Genomic DNA, 17,750 nt, shown 5'->3' on the forward strand with positions numbered 1-17,750 from the left:
TTTCATTATGTGCAGTAACCATGTCACTTCCAGGCCTAACACAATGGGATTAATCTGCATCTCACATTTCTGAAGGAATATATGAGGAGTGGGCCTCAAAATATTATTTCTTTAAAAAAATATATATATTATTGATTTTTTTACAGAGAGGAAGAGAGAGGGATAGAGAGTTATAAACATCGATGAGAGAGAGAATCATCGATCAGCTGCCTCTTGCACATCCCCAACTGGGGATGTGCCCGCAACCAAGGTACATGCCCTTGACCGGAATCGAACCTGGGACTTTTCAGTCCATAGGCCGACGCTCTATCCACTGAGCCAAACCGGTTTCGGCTCAAAATATTATTTCTAAAAGATGTCTGAATTAAAGGTAATTAGGGGAAGTTGTTTTCATTCTGAAAAGCTAGGAGAGCCATTCTCTTTACTTGTGCCTTAATTTCTATTTTCAATTTGGTTTATGTGTTAATACCTGATAGATGACAAGTTCTATTTTAAACTGAGAAAACTTTTTTCCTGTTTCATAAAAGATAATATCTTGTTGAGGCTTCAACAGTACTTTTTTAAAAAATCTACAATTTTGCATAAAAATGTGTATTTTTGAGTTACCTCAGAAAACAAATATGATAGTACTGAGGTTAAGGTCCCATTTGGACAATAGTTGGCTAGAACCCAGAACCATCTGTTGTGTTTTGAAGATAAATATACTTTCCATTCCTGCTGTCTCACCTATAATCTACCTTTTTCATTTGTAAAATTTCTCTTTATTTCTAAACTTTTAGCCAAGGATAGGCTTAAACTATAACATTTTGTATAACTTTTCTGGAGAAATTTATAAAAAAAACAATCAAAAGTCTAATAACTTGGAACAAGATAGCTTGAAATTATATTAACCACTATGCCATTGAAAAATAAAAACATTGAAATTATTAATACAAGTAAATATAATTTTATCATGAAAGTAAAATAATTAATTTTTAATCTGTTAAAATGGAACCCCACATGTAAATGTAAAACCACAGTATGGAATATCAAAGTAAAATGTAACACCTGATTATGTATGGGAATAATTTATAGTCTAAAACCTCCCCATCCAGTGTCTTTCTCCAAGGGAGAAATAAATAAAGAATGAGAGTCAGGTCCAATAATTTGTAGCCATCATTCATCGTTTTATGGGTGTAATTAGTAAGCTTAAGTGGAACTATGTTTGGAGATTTACTATCTCTAGAGTATGATTATATATGAATTAGGAGAGTCTGTAGCTACTCCACACTCTATGAGAATACAAACCATATTAAGAGAAGTTTTCCAAAATATAATAAAAAAATTAAGAGGCTCTTTTGCTTCCATCTTAAATGAGTAAAAAATAATTGGTTTATCTTTTACTTAATTTGGAAAGAGATGAATACTCATACAGAATACATGGCTGTAAATAAATCTCCTTAAGCTGTTTTGTTTAAATATTGACATAAATATTTCAATTCACACTCTGTCATTAATTTTTCAATGCTTTGGAAAATCTGGTAAATATAATTTTTATTTTCCACCTCAGAACATGCTAAAAGGAAAAGCATGCTAATAGAAAAAAAATCATTGTATTAAATTTTTTTCATTTCATTAAAAAATGTTTAATTTTTTTACCATTAGTGAACACTATTGCAAGTATCATTATATTAAACTTGTGCATAATAGTAAAAAATAGCACATTTTTACTATAAGTTAAACTCTACCAGACACTGTCCTAAGCTCTTTCTATATATTCACACTTAATCTCCATACACTTCTGTCAGGTGGATATTATGCTCATTACCTGTGTTTTATAGATTAGGAACTCAAAAAATCAGAAAGTCTGATTTACAGACTGTGTTGCACAGATAATAAACAGAAGTGTGGAGATTTGAACCCAAGTAGTCTGATTGTAGAATATATGCATCCACAGTGGATGCATTGTGTGTGTGTGTGTGTGTGTGTGTGTGTGTGTGTACTAATAAAAAATTAGATGTCTTTGCAATTGACACTTAGAGCAGGTCTTAGCAGTTACAGTGAATTACCAGAGTGACAACAATAACAAACAGAAGTGTTGACACTGGACTCTGGCTCTCAGTTTACCAGTGCTCTCCTAGGCCTAACTCATCCTAAGGTTAATTTTAATTTTTTAGAACTCAGTTATTTAAACAAATTATCAATCTTAACGCTAGAGAAAATCTTCATTGACATTTATTTTGTAACTGATTAGTGGTAATCTTTGTAACCTAATGAATTTATTTTTCTTTTTATATTAGAGAAAACTTCATGAGAATTTGTAAATTATGAGAGCATTTGCAGGGCTAAGAAATAACTGTTGCCTAATGAAAATGGTTTTTAGCTTCCCTAAAGATAAATCTTACAGAAAACCCAAGCCAATTGAATTGATTTTGCCACATTACTAAACTTGACATGGAAAAAACTATATATTTGCATTTTGAATCTTAATCTTTATAAGTGTATGCCACCCTTCTTATCTAGTTTAATATTTAGATAAATTATCATAAGATAAGAATTGGATGTCATGTCGAAGAAAAGTATATGAAGTTAAAGGGACTCAAGGTCCTGAATTCACAGTTTGCTTCCAAGCACTTTGCTTTACCTCTATGTGCCTCAGTTTCCTAAAACAGTATAAAATGGGCATGCATGAGGATCATAAAATAACATTTGAGAAAAGGCTGAGCAAACTTCAAATTGCTTTAGAAACATTAGCTGGTATTCTTCTTTGTAAGATATGTTTTTTGATGCCCATCTCTGCTAAATCAAAATGAATACTATCTATAGATAAACAATTCCCCACCTCTTATCTATACTTTTTAATCTTCTAGTCTCCTCACACTCTTATTCAGTTCTCTTGAATATATAGCATTTGGCACTTGATAACATTTTGGACTTTATCCCCTTTTAAGGCATGTCTTGATTTTCACTGTGATCTCTTAACTTGTGAGAGGAGAAACTCCTGCTACAAATCTCCAGCAGGCAGACCTAGAATACATTTGAAACTGTATAGCCTCTGTCAGAAAATATTGTCAGTCAATCTAGCAATTGTAAATAATAGCAAATGGATTTTTTTGTATTTTAATGGACTAATTTATTTCAACCAACTAAAATATTTTCAACCAATGAACCATTTCCCAAACAACTACACATACTGCTTCTCATGTATGCCCACTTGTTACCCACTACTTTAGCCATAAACATAACACTGCTATTAAAAGAAATGATCAGACTTATGTAAATCTTACTTTTAAGACTAAATCATTATATTTATTCACCAAATGCTTTGCCACATTTGAGAAAGTAAAATTAGGTTTTCTTACAAAATATTGCTGTTTTGAGATGATACCAAATGGTTAGTAATGTGTTTGTTTTTCAGCTGTTGTAAATCTAAAGAGATTTTTTGAATACTTCAATTATAAAAACATTTAAAACATACAAACTTGTGCAATTTTTATTTTAATGAAGATGAGAAGTTCATTAAAGAAGATAAATATTTCATTAGATGTTAAATAAAACAAAGAGATTTTTTGGCTTCTCTCAGCACAAAATTCCTTTGAAAGATTAATTAATACATGCAAATTATGCAAATTAGACCCATGCAAATATTTTATGAAGACAATTAAGGGAACCATTAATTACTGCTTTTTTTGCTTCAGTGAGATTCATTCATTTAATTTTAATTTCACTTTAACTGTTTTGATGTATAATCTTGCAGCTAAGAACTTTATCTTTCCTGGCGGGTCACTTAAACTTATAAATTTCATAAAGTGAGTGCACAGAAATCTGTAAAGATATTCTCTAGACTATGTTTAGTATCAAGAGAAATTTCTGACACAATGCACTCCCAGAAACAGGGAAACTGGAAGAGAATGTGAGCTCATTCTTGGACAAGGTTCAACTGCTGGAAAAGCAATTAATTTGCTTTGGCTGTGCTAATATAGGGGAATTAGAAAGTGTGACACAAGACAAATAGAAATAATTAGTTCTCAAAAATGATGTTCTCATTAATATGGTTCAAACAGTAGAAATAAAAAACATTATTGTGGCATGTCTGCATTCTCTCCCTAATCATGGGAGGTGGGATGATGCACCATAAGCATTTTACATTTGTAGTCTAACTGATGTTTTATTTTTTCTAAAGGAAATTTTAAAGTAAAGGGTGTTATATGTCATAAATGTCTAAACATACACTTGTTATCAAAATTGGTAACATACTTCCTGTCACCATGGGTTTATGTACCAATATTTTATTTGTTTTATACAAATCCTGCAGTTTAGTGAATATACTTTAAAACTGATGGTTCTTTTTATGTAACTGAAATATTTTTTTATGACTTTTATAACTCTTAAAGTATAAATGAAACTTCTCAAAAATATTTAAAAATTGCACTTATTCTTAAAGTAGTCACTCTCTACATTTATTAAGGGTTATTTAGGATGGCCAGGATAGTTTTACTCTCTAAGGGTAGTTACAAAAAAGAGAAAGCAGATTTTACAAATATGGCCACTAATATATATTTCCAAATGGTAACCCTCTTCATTAAGCTTTGGTAGACATTATAAACATTTTCTACTTAAGATCTTTAGTCAGAAAATTGGCTAAAGTGGCCATCAAAATTTCACTTAATAATGAAGCTTATAAAAGTCTCAAAGTGAATACTTATTTAAAATAAATTTCCCTTAAATCTAAAGATAATTATAGACTGCCTAAAAATAAAATAAAAAATATTTACCACAATAAAAAACCAATTTGCCAAACTATCTACTTAGTTATAATAACTAAAAGTTTCTTCGATAAAAACATATAAAATTTAAATGACAGAGGCTTATTTTATGCCTATTCTATGGCACTTTTCTCTGTCCGGTAGGCAGACACTCTCAAAACAGGGTAATATAAACAGTCTTAAGTGGACATATACTGTAATTGATATTTGTTGAGCTTCTTAGTATTTACTAAAAAACAGATCTTAAAATCAAATTTTCTTTCTTACAAAGGTAATCTCATTTTATTCAGCCTGAAACTTCTAAATTACCTACTTCTAAATTAGGAATATCTATGCATTTCATTGATATGCTCTGTTTAACCACTTTTCCATACCACTAATTATGATGTTAAATCAAAATGGATCTAGCATAGACCTTTAGGGCCTCCTGATAATATCTTTCCCAATTTCCATTCGTCACTATTATTTGATAATGATCTTCATATAGTATTCAAGCCACAAATATGTTCATGAACATACCAATTTAATTCAATTCTTCATTTGTATCTATGTTAGCAAAACATTATTATATTTTCCATTGATAACTGCTCTCTTTAATACTTAAAAAGCAAGTTAGTTGTATGAAAGTTCATTTCCCCTCTTAGAACTTCCAAATGAAATTCATTATTCCTGATATCCCTCTCTCCCTTAAATGCTCATAGTACTGGTCACATATTATATTACTTTTCCTAGAAAAAAAATAATGATTTCAACAAATTATAAACTAAGCCAAATCATTTTGCCTTAATTTTTCTAATATTTAATGAAATAAGCATTGAAAAAAAATCACAAAGTCTCACATGCCATAACTCAACACAAACATAAAATAATGACAATCATGCTTTTTATGTAAGAACCAGAAAATTAATTCTATTAAATAATACACTGAAAATAATTTTATGTAATAATTATAATGAATTACATCTTGTGACTGTTTTGAACAACTTCAAACTTCACTGCCCACATGTCTAAGTTCACGTATAATTAGTTTAAATTATATAAAAAGTCATTTCCAACAAAACCTTTAAGAGGCCTTCAACATTGAGTCTAAGCATATCTACCTCTATTCAAAAACAAGATTTACTCTTTTATATATTTCTTAAAAGAATGAAAATGCTTAAAATGAAATTAAGAAAACATTTTTCTAAAAGTTTATAAAGTCTTTTAAAAAAATTAGTATCTCTGAGACTTGGTATTTAATAATAATAACTCTGTCAAGTCAAATGAGTAGTTAACAATGACCTGTGATAACTATGGAACATTAGCCTGTTTACTGGTTACTGCCTGCAATCCATATCATCTTTTGTTCAACTTAATCAATGCTGTCTTAAATTGATTAGCTGTATTGAAATGCTGCCAAACACCAGAAACCAGTGCCAAGAGACTAGAGTAAATGCATTATTGTTTAGTTTTGTTCATAGTCATGTAATTCTATTATTTAGTTTTTTAAGATCAAGAAAAATAGTTGGAGGTGAGCCCTATGGTGATTACATATTGGTAAGTGAATAAACAATAGTCAGTATGTACTGCAGGCAGCCCAGAAATCAGTTGTAAGCATACTCTCCCCTTGTTGTTGTTTAATGGAAAGAACTTCCCTTTTAAGCTACACAAAGACATCTTTAAATATGGAAAATTAAGTTCAGGTAACAAAAAAATTCTTGTAAATTTCTGCAAAAACTTTAATATGGAACTAAATCAACATTATATTATAAATAAAGACCACATTTCTGAAAAAAGAAAAGTAATTTATATGTTAGAGTAATAATAGCTTCAGTGTTTACCAGTTGCTAGGCACTATAAATATGTTATCACAAAATAATAAGATTTAATATTAAAAGTTAAAACTTAACTGTATGCCTACTATTACCTAGTGTGTGTTAAGTGTTTTACATGGATTATTTTATTTAATATTCATAATAACCCTCTGAGGTTAAGCAACTACTAAATAAAAAAAAAAAAAGGGTAGAGTTGAGATCTGAATCTAGACCTGACTCCTAGCACTTTTCATTGCTTGATTCTACAGTTTGAAAACTTCCACTCTTTCATTAAATTTGTAGGTCTTTCTTTAAGAATTAGGAATAAACATATGAAACTTAAATCAAATTTATACACTACTTTCATAAATAATTCACAAGTGATAAGATTATGTAAGGTCCCATTTAAGCCCATTATAGTGAAAAAGTCTTGGGATATCATTTAGTAACTAGAGGCCTGGTGCACGGATTCACGCACAGGTGAGATCCCTCAGCCTGGCCTGCTCCCTCTCGCAATCCAGGACCCCTCCGGGGATGTCGGACTGCAGGTTTCAGCCCAACCCCCATAGGCCAGCCATTGGGGATCAGGCCAAAACTGGCAGTCCAACATCCCCTGAGGGATGTAGCGGTGTGGAAAGTGGCAGTTAGTGGGGAGGAGCCTGAGCTGAGGCTGTTCATCCTGGTCCCACTGCCACTTCTCTCCGTAGTACTGCTGCAGCGGCAGGAGGGCTCCTGCCTTCACCACAGCTGTGCTTGCCAGCAGTGAGCCGAGCTTCTGGCTGAGCTGTACTCCCCCTGTGGGAGCACACCGACCACCAGGGGCAGCTCCTGTGTTGAGTGTCTTCTCCCTGGTGGTCAGTGCACATCATAGCGGCCAGTTGAGTGATTGAATGGTCACAATGGTCACTTAGGCTTTTATACAATATATACAGTAGATTCTGTTCAACCACACACTGCACAAGAAATGAGGAGGCTCTCCAAATGTCTTATTATTAAATTAAAATTGGCTTTGTGTCTGATTTTAAATTTAGGTATTGCATGCTAATGAATGTAGATAAGTCTTTTATCTAAAATTTATTAATTTCTCATATTGGCAGTTTATTTTCTTCACTTAAAAAGTGAGATTTCCCCACAGTGTGTCTGGAAGTGTCTATGAACATTAAATAGGTATGATGGCTAACAAAAAAGTAAAAAAAACAAAAACAAACAAACAAACAAACAAACAAAAACTGGAAAGGAAAAATATTTCCCCCAAAAGTATATCATTCTTAAGTAAATGTCAATAGACTATTTTGAACTTTTGAAGTAATATACTATCAAAAATGAGTAACGGAGCTTCAAGTAGTTATTCTAGAAGAGAGACATATAAATAGACAACAAAGCATGGAGGAAAGAATAACCAACAATTTGGGGGAGGAGGGTCATCAATATAGAATCAAATGCCGCAACCCCACTAATTCATAGTTCAAATGTAAGATTGCTAGTTAGCCACTCTGAGCTTTAGTTATCTCACCTTTAAATTAGAATATACAGGAAAAGCCCAGTAAACATCAATTCCTACTCCACCTCATCATTTTAATAAGTGAGTACTTCCACTTTATAATATAATTATGTCTAAAAAAATGTTATTAAGGAATTCATTGAGTATTGCAATGCTTGATTTAATTTTAAAAAACTTGAGAAAAGAATAATTTTTACTCCTAAGAATGACCTGCACTATAATACCTTGAAGATGTGAGTTACTTAAACAAATAATGTGGTGCCCCTCCCCCCTCTACACACACAACTGCTGCTCTGCTTTCTGAGAACTTCAGTTTCCCATCTCCAACAGCAGTTAAAAAAATATTAAATAAAAAATTCCAGAAATAAGCAATTCATACATTGAAATTGTGTTCCATTTTGAGTAGCCTGATGAAATCCTGTACCTTCCTGCTAGTCCCACCCTGGGATGAATCACTCCATTGTATAGCATATCCATACTATACATGCTACCAGCCTACTAGTCATTTAGTAACAGGTTCGGTTATTGAGAGGAAGCAGGGGGCTTGGTTGGAAAGTCTGTAAGGAGGATTCTCTGAAAGATCGGGGCCTCCAGGGGCAACTTGCCAAAGGTAGCAGCCCCTGACTTTACTTTTCCAAACAAGTCCAAGCATTTTACTGGAATCTCTACGTTTAGTCTTTAGACACCACCTTGTGTCTTCTCAAGGATGCTTACCCTGCTGATAGTATCTAATAGTTAAGTTTAGTTCAAGCTGTTGTTACAATAAAAGCCTAGGGAGGCAGGGCTGTTTGGTCCCTATAGCCAAGCAGTCCCTTAGCCTCTCTTTCACAAAAAAATATGAGTCAGAGTAATACAGACATCCGTTGCTCATGGTCTGCTGGTTAGTCCTGGTAGGTTATCAGACTGGTTATCACAGAGAGGGACAGAGAGACAGAATTACATAACCATAATTGCAATCCTATATAATAAAAGGCTAATATGCAAATTGATCAAATGACTGGTTGCTATGATTCACACTGACCACCAGATGCTCAATGCAGGAACTGTCCCCTGGTGGTCAGAGTACTTCCACAGCAGGAGTGCCACTCAGCCAGAAGCCCGGCTCACGGCTGGTGAGCGCAGCAGAAGTGGGTGGGAGCCTCACCTGCCTCTGTGGCAGCTCAAAGGATGTCAGTGGACATCCCCCGAGGGCTCTCAGACCGTGAGAGTGTGCAGGCCAGGCTGAGGGACTCCCCCACCCCCAAATGCATGAATTTCATGTACTGGGCCTCTAGTATATTATAATTGTTCTTTTTTATTATTAGTTATTATTGTTTCTTTATTGCTCTAATTTATAAATTGAGCTTTAGCATATATGTGAAAAAACACACACAATTAACATGATTTGATAATACCCTGGGTTTCAGGTATTAACTGTGAGTCTTGAAATGTATTCCCTGAAGATAAGGGAGGCTAGTGTAACAATAATTGCATGCATATTTTAAAAGAGCAGTATTTTAACAATCGTGGTCTAAAAAACAATCAGGAAAAATATAAGGAGATGTGAAAAACAATTGAACCAACTTATATTCCCAACTCTCATTAATTCATAGTGTAACCCTTTAAGAAGCCATGTGCCCTCACTAAGCTTGGGTTTCCTCTTTTGCAAAATAAAGAGATTTAATTAACTTTTAAAGTTCTTTCCCAATGCTGAAGCAGTAACACAAGTGTGCTTGGCATGTCATCAGTGTCCAATAAATATTTGTTGAACAAATAAATATTTTTAAAATTAAACATGTATCTTCAACTATCTAGGGAGAAGAAAGAAGATATTTTTAAATTAGAAATTATAAAGGATGGTTAATGTGAAGGAAGTCTTTCATGTTCTTTAATTTGAAAGAATGTTTGGTTTTGTATGATATGATATAATTTTAAAAAATAAATAAATAAGAAAAGCTAAACAGTTTTGTTTATGGCCATTGGATGTAAATAAAAGAGATGTACTTTCAAGTGAAGTCAAGATTTTGTAAGCATAACTTACAGATATTTTAATATGGCAGATATTTTAATATAGTCAGAGGAACTGTGGTCCACATTTCAATTTATTTTTAACAAGTACTTGTTTTTCATTGAATTTATTGGGGTGACATTAGTTCACAAAACCATACAGATTTCAGGAGTACAATTAAAAAAAAAAAAAAAAAAAAAAAAACATCATCTGCACACTGCACCTGTGCCCATCACCTAAAGCAAAGTCTCTTTCCTTCCCTATTTATACCCCCCTGCCCCACCTCCACCTCCTCCCATTCTCCTTTCCCTCTGATTAACAATTAATCTTTGTTTTAAAAGAACAGTTTTTTACTTAGAAAGAAAAAGGGACAGGTACAATTTCAAAGTGAACTTTGCCGGTATTTTGGAAATTTATAAAACACATAGATAAAGCAGACTCAATTCACGATTCTCCCATGACATAGTTCATGCCTATATATTGATAGGACACCTAAACAATATATGCTGAAGATTCAATTATTTGAAATTATATGAAACAAATAAAAAACAAGCATGAGGTTATTATAAATTAAATAAAAAATAAAGTGTTATGAAGAAATGTGATTATAGTATGTTAAATTAAATATAAATTTATAATGAAAATTAGTGAGCATAAGTGAATAGTCAAAAAAAAAATCCAAATCTTAGGCCAATTGTGCGAAAGAAAAGAATTATTAGAAATGCCCACAAGAAAAATAAAGACACTGTTAATTTGGCTATCAGGAATAACAATTAATTCTGCCTGAATTTGTAATTCTGACTTTGGTAGGCAGAATCATATTATCCTTTATTTGCTCCCATTAGTCTCTCCAACTAAACTCTGAGAAATGTTAGGACAATTGTATCTTCAGAATCCACAAGATCTAATATAGATCCTAATTCATCAATGGTTGATGCAATCCTTCAATACCTAACAGGCACCATAATGTGTCAAAATTCTGCCACGCACTAGTATACAGAAATGAACAAAACTGGTGTGGTTCATGCTCTGCTGGCTTCTTGCGGAGAGAAAGATTTGAACTAGGAACTCTAGGTGGACAGCATACCGTTATGGAGAAGTGAGAGGTGTGCTCAGAACCTCTAAGAGGCTTAACTAGATCCAGGGGTCAGGGAGGTGCTGGATCAGGCATGGAGTCTAGGGTCAGTCCTGGAGTCTAGGAAGCATTTCTGAAGGCAGTAACTTCTTAGATGAGACCAACCGAATGGGTGAGTAAAGGCAGGGAAGAAGGCAAATCTGCCTGGAAGGGGCAAAATGTGAGGCTTTTTTTGGGGGGGAGCGGGAATTCCAGTGTCATAAAAGCACAGAGAATGATGGGGGAGACTTGTAATTAGGTGTAAAGGGTGTGGCAGGGAAATGCCATGCTGACTCCTTCCTCATTACATATCAAGGAGGATATCTGATTGGACAGATGAGGGTACCATAGGGAGGGAGCACGGGGGGAGGGGGGATAGGAAGGTTGGGAGGGGTAGGGAGGGAGGATCCTTTCTATTTTGTGCACTGACCTCGACATCCCAGTGAGACAGCCAAATAAAAGTTGAAGATTATCTGATGCTCATTTTTTTAAAAATATATTTTGTTGATTTTTCACAGAGATGAAGAGAGAGGGATAGAGAGTTAGAAACATTGATGAGAGAGAATCATCGATCAGCTGCCTCTTGCACACCCCCTACTGGGGATGTGCCCGCAACCAAGGTACTACATGCCTTTGCCCGGAATCGAACCCCGGACCTTTCAGTTCGCAGGCTGACGCTCTAAGTCTATCCACTGAGCAAAACCGGTCCGGCTTATCTGGTGCTCTTAACAGATGTCTGAATGGGCTGAGAAGATAGTTTTTATAGTTGTCAAGATACATAAGTTATTTAGGCGGATACTGTTGCTTAGAAAGATAGAATAAAAAGAGATTAGGACCTAGCTAAAGAGAGCCATCAAGTGACAGAATTGACTGCATATAGTGTGTGTATATGTAACCTACACATACAGTAAGGGTTTTGGAGGATATTTAATGTCTGGTGCAAAACATTGTCTACTCTATATGTTCAAAAGATCTTACAAAAAGATTAGAAATATATTTTTTTAAAATTCCAGCACAAACCAGGACATGTAAGACTCAGGTATGAGAGCATTAATCACTATGCAGATCAGCTTTTAAATCAAGTTTTTGTATTTTAATTTTTTAATTCATAATATCACATCCAAACTGATAAATTGTGAGTTAGTTATGACAAGTTATAAGCAATGAAACCCTGGCTGGGTAGCTCAGTTGGTGAGAGTGTCATACAGCTACACCAGGGTTGCAGGTTTTGTCTCTTGTCAGGATACACACAAGAAGCATCCAATGAATGCCTAAATGGGTGGTGCAACAAATTGGTGTCTCTCTCTTCCTCCCTCTCTTTCTAAAATTAACCAATCAGCCAAAACCGGTTTGGCTCAGTGGATAGAGCTTCGGTTTGCAGACTGAAGGGTCCTAGGTTTGATTCTGGTCAAGGACATGTACCTTGGTTGTGGGCACATCCCCTGTGGGAGATGTGCAGGAGGCAGCTGGTTGATGTTTCTCTCTCATTGATGTTTCAAGCTCTCTATACCTCTCCCTTCCTCTCTGTAAAAAAATCAAATATATATATATATATATATATATATATATATATATATATATATATATATATTTTTATCAACCAATTAATAAAAATAAATAGAAGCATCCATTATGAATTCATCCCTGTGTAGTATGAGCTGATATATCTTACTTATCAAGATAAGTAATTTATTTAGGGCCTCTTTCCTCAGGAATATTTTTTTTAAATATATTTTTATTGATTTTTTACAGAGAGGAAAGGAGAGAGATAGAGAGCTAGAAACGTCGATGAGAGAGAAACATCGACCAGCTGCCTCTTGCACACCCCCTACCGGGGATGTGCCCACAACCAAGGTACACGCCCTTGACCGGAATTGAACCCAGGACCTTTCAGTCTGCAGACCGACGCTCCACCACTGAGCCAAACCGGTTTCGGCTCCTCAGGAATATTTTTAAACTGCTTTCTTATCTCCACTTCCCCTCCTCTATAGTTTGTTTGTTTTGTTTTGTTTGTTTGTTTGTTTTAGAAATTGTGATCTTTAATGCCGAAAAGGCAACATTCAGTCTAACCTGAGGTGCTTATTGGAGGTAATGACTTGGCACCTGAGCAGTATTGCAGTGTCTGACTCTTAGGTAACTGACTCTTGGGCCAAGTGTGGCAATTTTAATTGTCAAAATGTTAAAAATAAATACATGGCAAGCATGAAGAAATGTGGGTTTCCTTTGTCTGTCCTAATTAGGCTGAGTTTATTTTGAAAGAGAGAATAATTTCAGTTATGGTTGGATTGGGAGCAAGAAAGAGTTACAAAGGATATCATAACACCTGGGCTCAGGGACACAGAGAGAAAAGGCTAAGGGAGCAGGAGGCTGAGTTTGTGTCATTCCTGAACTATGAAGCAGCAGGTACTATGGCTCCCCAAACGCCTGACACAGACCATTTCACAAATCAGTAATGAGTCCTGGTTCTTCCCTCTTCGTCTTTCCCATTCTTATGCTTAAACTCAGAACTTAACTAGAGTCTTTTTGCTTTGATTCATTTTGTTCACAGTTAATTTTGCTCTCTGTGTTAGCTTCCAAATATATGGATTTAGTTTCTAAGGGTAAAAAATCTTCAAAGGGTTAAATGAACTTATTTAGTGGAATTAGAGTAGCAAAAGGTGATCCATTTGCTGTTATATTTTAAAAGTCTTGGGTAAGTTCAACTGCTGACTAGATAACTTTTTAGCAACCAACACACAGAAATACAAATTCATGTACAGTATTTTTTAAAATTACATTTGATAAAGCTTATACTACCTAATTAAAATAATGAATATTAGTTAAGAATTTTATTGAAAACCAACTGTGTATTAAACAATTTTAAGAAAATTAAACTTAAGGAACATAATTTCAATTGACAGGCTGGATGAATGAGTGAATAAATAAATGAATGAAGATTCTTATTATAATTAAACAAAAGCAATAAATAACCTCATAATCATTTATATTTGGCTTAAAGTTAATATGTATACTTGTTCAAATATTTGTTTCCTTAATTATGAGGTTATTTGGGTAGGTCTTCTATGTTACCCAACTGATAGCATTCTGAATAGGAAAAAGGCAATTTATGATTAAAAAGTTTCCTCAGAGTAAGCAAATCACATTAAAGAGAAAACTCAATATTTCAACCACATACAGCAAGATTTCATCCATAATAAAGTGTGTATTTGAATATATGTGAATTTTGAAGGTTCAAATAATATCTGTAAACTTATTGATGACCAAAATATTTTTGATAGCAAACTCTTAAAATACATATTATGTCAACTATGCAAAGATTTGTCATCATTGCCTAAACATTTCTTAATATTATTGACAAATCTCCCATTTATGTGCAAAAATATATTGTCTATAATTTTTCTTAGATTGCATTCTGACCATCTTGAGAATTCTGTGGACACCCGGTAATTTATATATCACATTTACCTAGAGTTGCATGTGCTTGTTTAGACCACTTTGGACAGTAGCTAAATCAGTGCATGAGTAACCGACCCCTGCTCACACAAGCAAGGGCTGATATTTTTACATTAGTCTTACTAAGGTTATTGGCTCTGATTGGGAGGACTGACTTTGTTAGATATTTGTTAATCTATATATGTAATTTTTAAAAGAGATTCAAGAGAGCCTTATGATTTTAATAACTTGTACACACATTTATAATTTTGCTGAAATCCATAAGACTCTTAAAAATGAAGTCTTTTTCTATATTTACAATTGCATTAATCTTGTATATCCAAGGAGATGTCTCATAATAACACATGGTTCATGGCTTAGGATTTAAAAAAAAATAAATATCCCAATTTTCAGGTAAAATAAATATAGGCAAAACACATTCTCTAGGAATGTTTCAAGTTTCTGATATTTATTTATTGCATATATGGTACTTTAAAAAGGTATATTTCCTTTACACTAAACCAAGAATGACACATTTGAAACTGATTAAGTAACACAATTAGTGTCAAACAATAACCCCAACATGATTGAGCTTAAAATGCAAAATAAAAGCAATTGGGAGGATTATAGCAATTAATCATTTTGGGCTTTGCTTTGAAGAATCATCTTCATTTAAAATAGAAAGTAAATGCTCTTTTTCACTGTTTTGTATTCATGAAGTTAGATTGAGTTTCCTGTCTAGAATAGATGTTAGACTATAGATGTTATCTTCAAATTTTGTCCTTTCCTTATAGTGTGATCTTGGCAATATATATATATATATATATATATATATATATATATATATATATATATATATATATATATTTAGCTTCTCTGAGTGTATAACACAACTTCCTTTAGTATTCTATTGATGATTTTGCTCAGCAGATTTGTCTTATTAAAATGGCTACAATGGCATACAGAACATTGGAAAAATCCACACAGGATTAAACAATTTTATTTACTGTTAACATTCAACTAGACTATTTTGCATGTGTCTGACAGTAACTATCACAAAATGAGAAGACATTTTCAAATGATTAGAAATCCCTGTTCAATTAACTCATGATTTTATTTATATATAGAATAGAACTTATAAATCCTTCCTGCATTAGATTGAGCTTCAAGCATTCAATAAAAACACACTTACTGTGTCTAAGATGAAATCATACATTGTTTAAAATTAATTATTCCTTTTTAATTACACTGCATAAACAGAAATGACCTGTTAATTTAAAGAAAATCTATCAGCACAAAATGAATTCACTCATATAAACAAGCAAGATGAACTTGACCTTGTTTGAACTTGTTTTGATGTGGCCCAGATGGTAGGCTACATGCTTGAATAGCAGGCTAAAGCTGAGGAAAAAACTCATATAGCAAGATCTAGATTTATAGCCTTTTGCAAATTCCTACCTTGTATTGTCCTTTCAGCATCTGTTCTGCCGCCAGTGCGGTCAGCTTCTATCTCTGGGGTCAGCGAGTCTAGAAGCACAGAAAGGTAAGAGTGACACACATTTCATTTGATAATATTGTCCTTAAAAAAAAAAAAGTGACCTCTTACTCTGGTGCTAGATTAAAATGATCTAAATGGATGTCATCTTTTAAAGGTTGAACAAAGACTATAACCATAAGAATTATCCATAGGTTTGTTTGAATAGATAAATAACACAAATTTGTTCATAAAGTGGATGGGGGTTGGGGAATTCTCAGATTACTATTTTATCGTGTTTCGATAGAGATGGATTTGGTGAAACAGAGAGGCAATGCCAGGGCCCAGATGCTGGAGTTAAGTAACAAAACAATGGAGGCACCTATGAAATAGTAATGCATTTCCCTCAGCACATGTGAGTATTCTTCACACAACGCTTTCAGCTAGGAGCACAATTTAACAAATGACAGGACCTAAATATAGACAAAACCACAAACTCATGTCTAAATGGTCTATTTTAAAAAATGGAAGTTAGTTTGCAACACATAAAAATGTATCTCTTACCATTTAAGACCCTGAGATTATCTGTTGAAGCTGCCTGTTTCAGTGTTTGTTCCGCTTGCTCACGCCGTTTCGTCTCAAATTCAAGTGCTTCCTGCAATTTTCTCTTTGCTTTTTTCTCCTTCTTTAGCCTCTTTTGAACTATGGCTAGAAAAGGGAGTCCACATTATTTTTTCTTAATTTTTTGCAGTATTAAATTAAACATTTATCAAACTTATAAGTGATCTATCTTTCTTATAATACAATACTCTTTTTCCATCCACTAGATAGAGTCTACCTATGCAGAGGAAGTGGAAAAAATGTAACCTTAAAATAAATCCCAGTAAAATGTCCAAGGAGGCCAATTTTTACTTAGCCTTGAACTATATTACAATGTAAGAATGGCTTTAATTATAATTTTTAGAGACAGATTTAATGGGAAACTAATTTTAGTAAATATTTGAATTCACTGATAAAGGAAGCCTAATTAAAGGAATGTTTGGGCTTAGTCTCTGCCCTTGAATCAGAATAGTGCAGAGTAGTCTAGACTAGCACAAACATGTATAAGTATGTCTCCTATTTATGAAGCACCAATTTTAAGTTGTAAATGGTATATTTCCCTTTTTACAAAACAATGTTACACCAGCTAAACTTTTAATAATTCTATCTTGAAAATTTTTTCTATCTTGAAATTTTAGGAAATACAATATTATTTTATATGAGGAGGTAAATATATTTAATTACTGTTAACATATATAAGCAGAAATATTTCAGATGGAGGTATTATAATAATAATTATTAATAATTACCTCATAGCAAATATATATACACTTTAATACATTTCAAGAAACTTATACTTCTGACATTTGGTGGAAAATAAAACCTCATTGCTAATAATAGTATGCTACCGCTAACAATAATGTGCCATAGTATAAGAAAGTAGATTATGATACAAAAAATTGATTACGATACATTTTTTCCTACTGGATAATTTAAATATTTGTATGCAATATACAATCAATAAATAATGAAAAATAAATGTTCTTCATAATGTGGATGTCAGCTGTATTTTCAGTATGATTTTTTTTTTTACAATGTGTACATAAAGTAAGCAATCAGCATATGGGAAGCATACAAATGTTTTTCTTTGAAATACCCTTTTTG

General features: G+C 33.3%; 1 protein-coding gene across 1 annotated transcript in view; it reads right to left on the bottom strand.

The window, feature by feature from the left end:
• DACH1 (dachshund family transcription factor 1) overlaps positions 1-17,750 on the bottom strand; it is a 425,048-nt gene that overhangs the window by 24,073 nt on the left and 383,225 nt on the right. Inside the window, exons 9-10 of the mRNA XM_036456831.2 lie at positions 16,611-16,754; positions 16,031-16,099 (exon numbers count right to left, since the gene is read on the bottom strand). Of these exons, the coding sequence (XP_036312724.1) occupies positions 16,031-16,099; positions 16,611-16,754 (213 nt within the window). The remainder of the gene's footprint in view (positions 1-16,030; positions 16,100-16,610; positions 16,755-17,750) is intronic.

This window comes from Pipistrellus kuhlii, unplaced genomic scaffold (assembly GCF_014108245.1).
Source record: "Pipistrellus kuhlii isolate mPipKuh1 unplaced genomic scaffold, mPipKuh1.p scaffold_m20_p_3, whole genome shotgun sequence".
NCBI lineage: Eukaryota > Metazoa > Chordata > Mammalia > Chiroptera > Vespertilionidae > Pipistrellus > Pipistrellus kuhlii.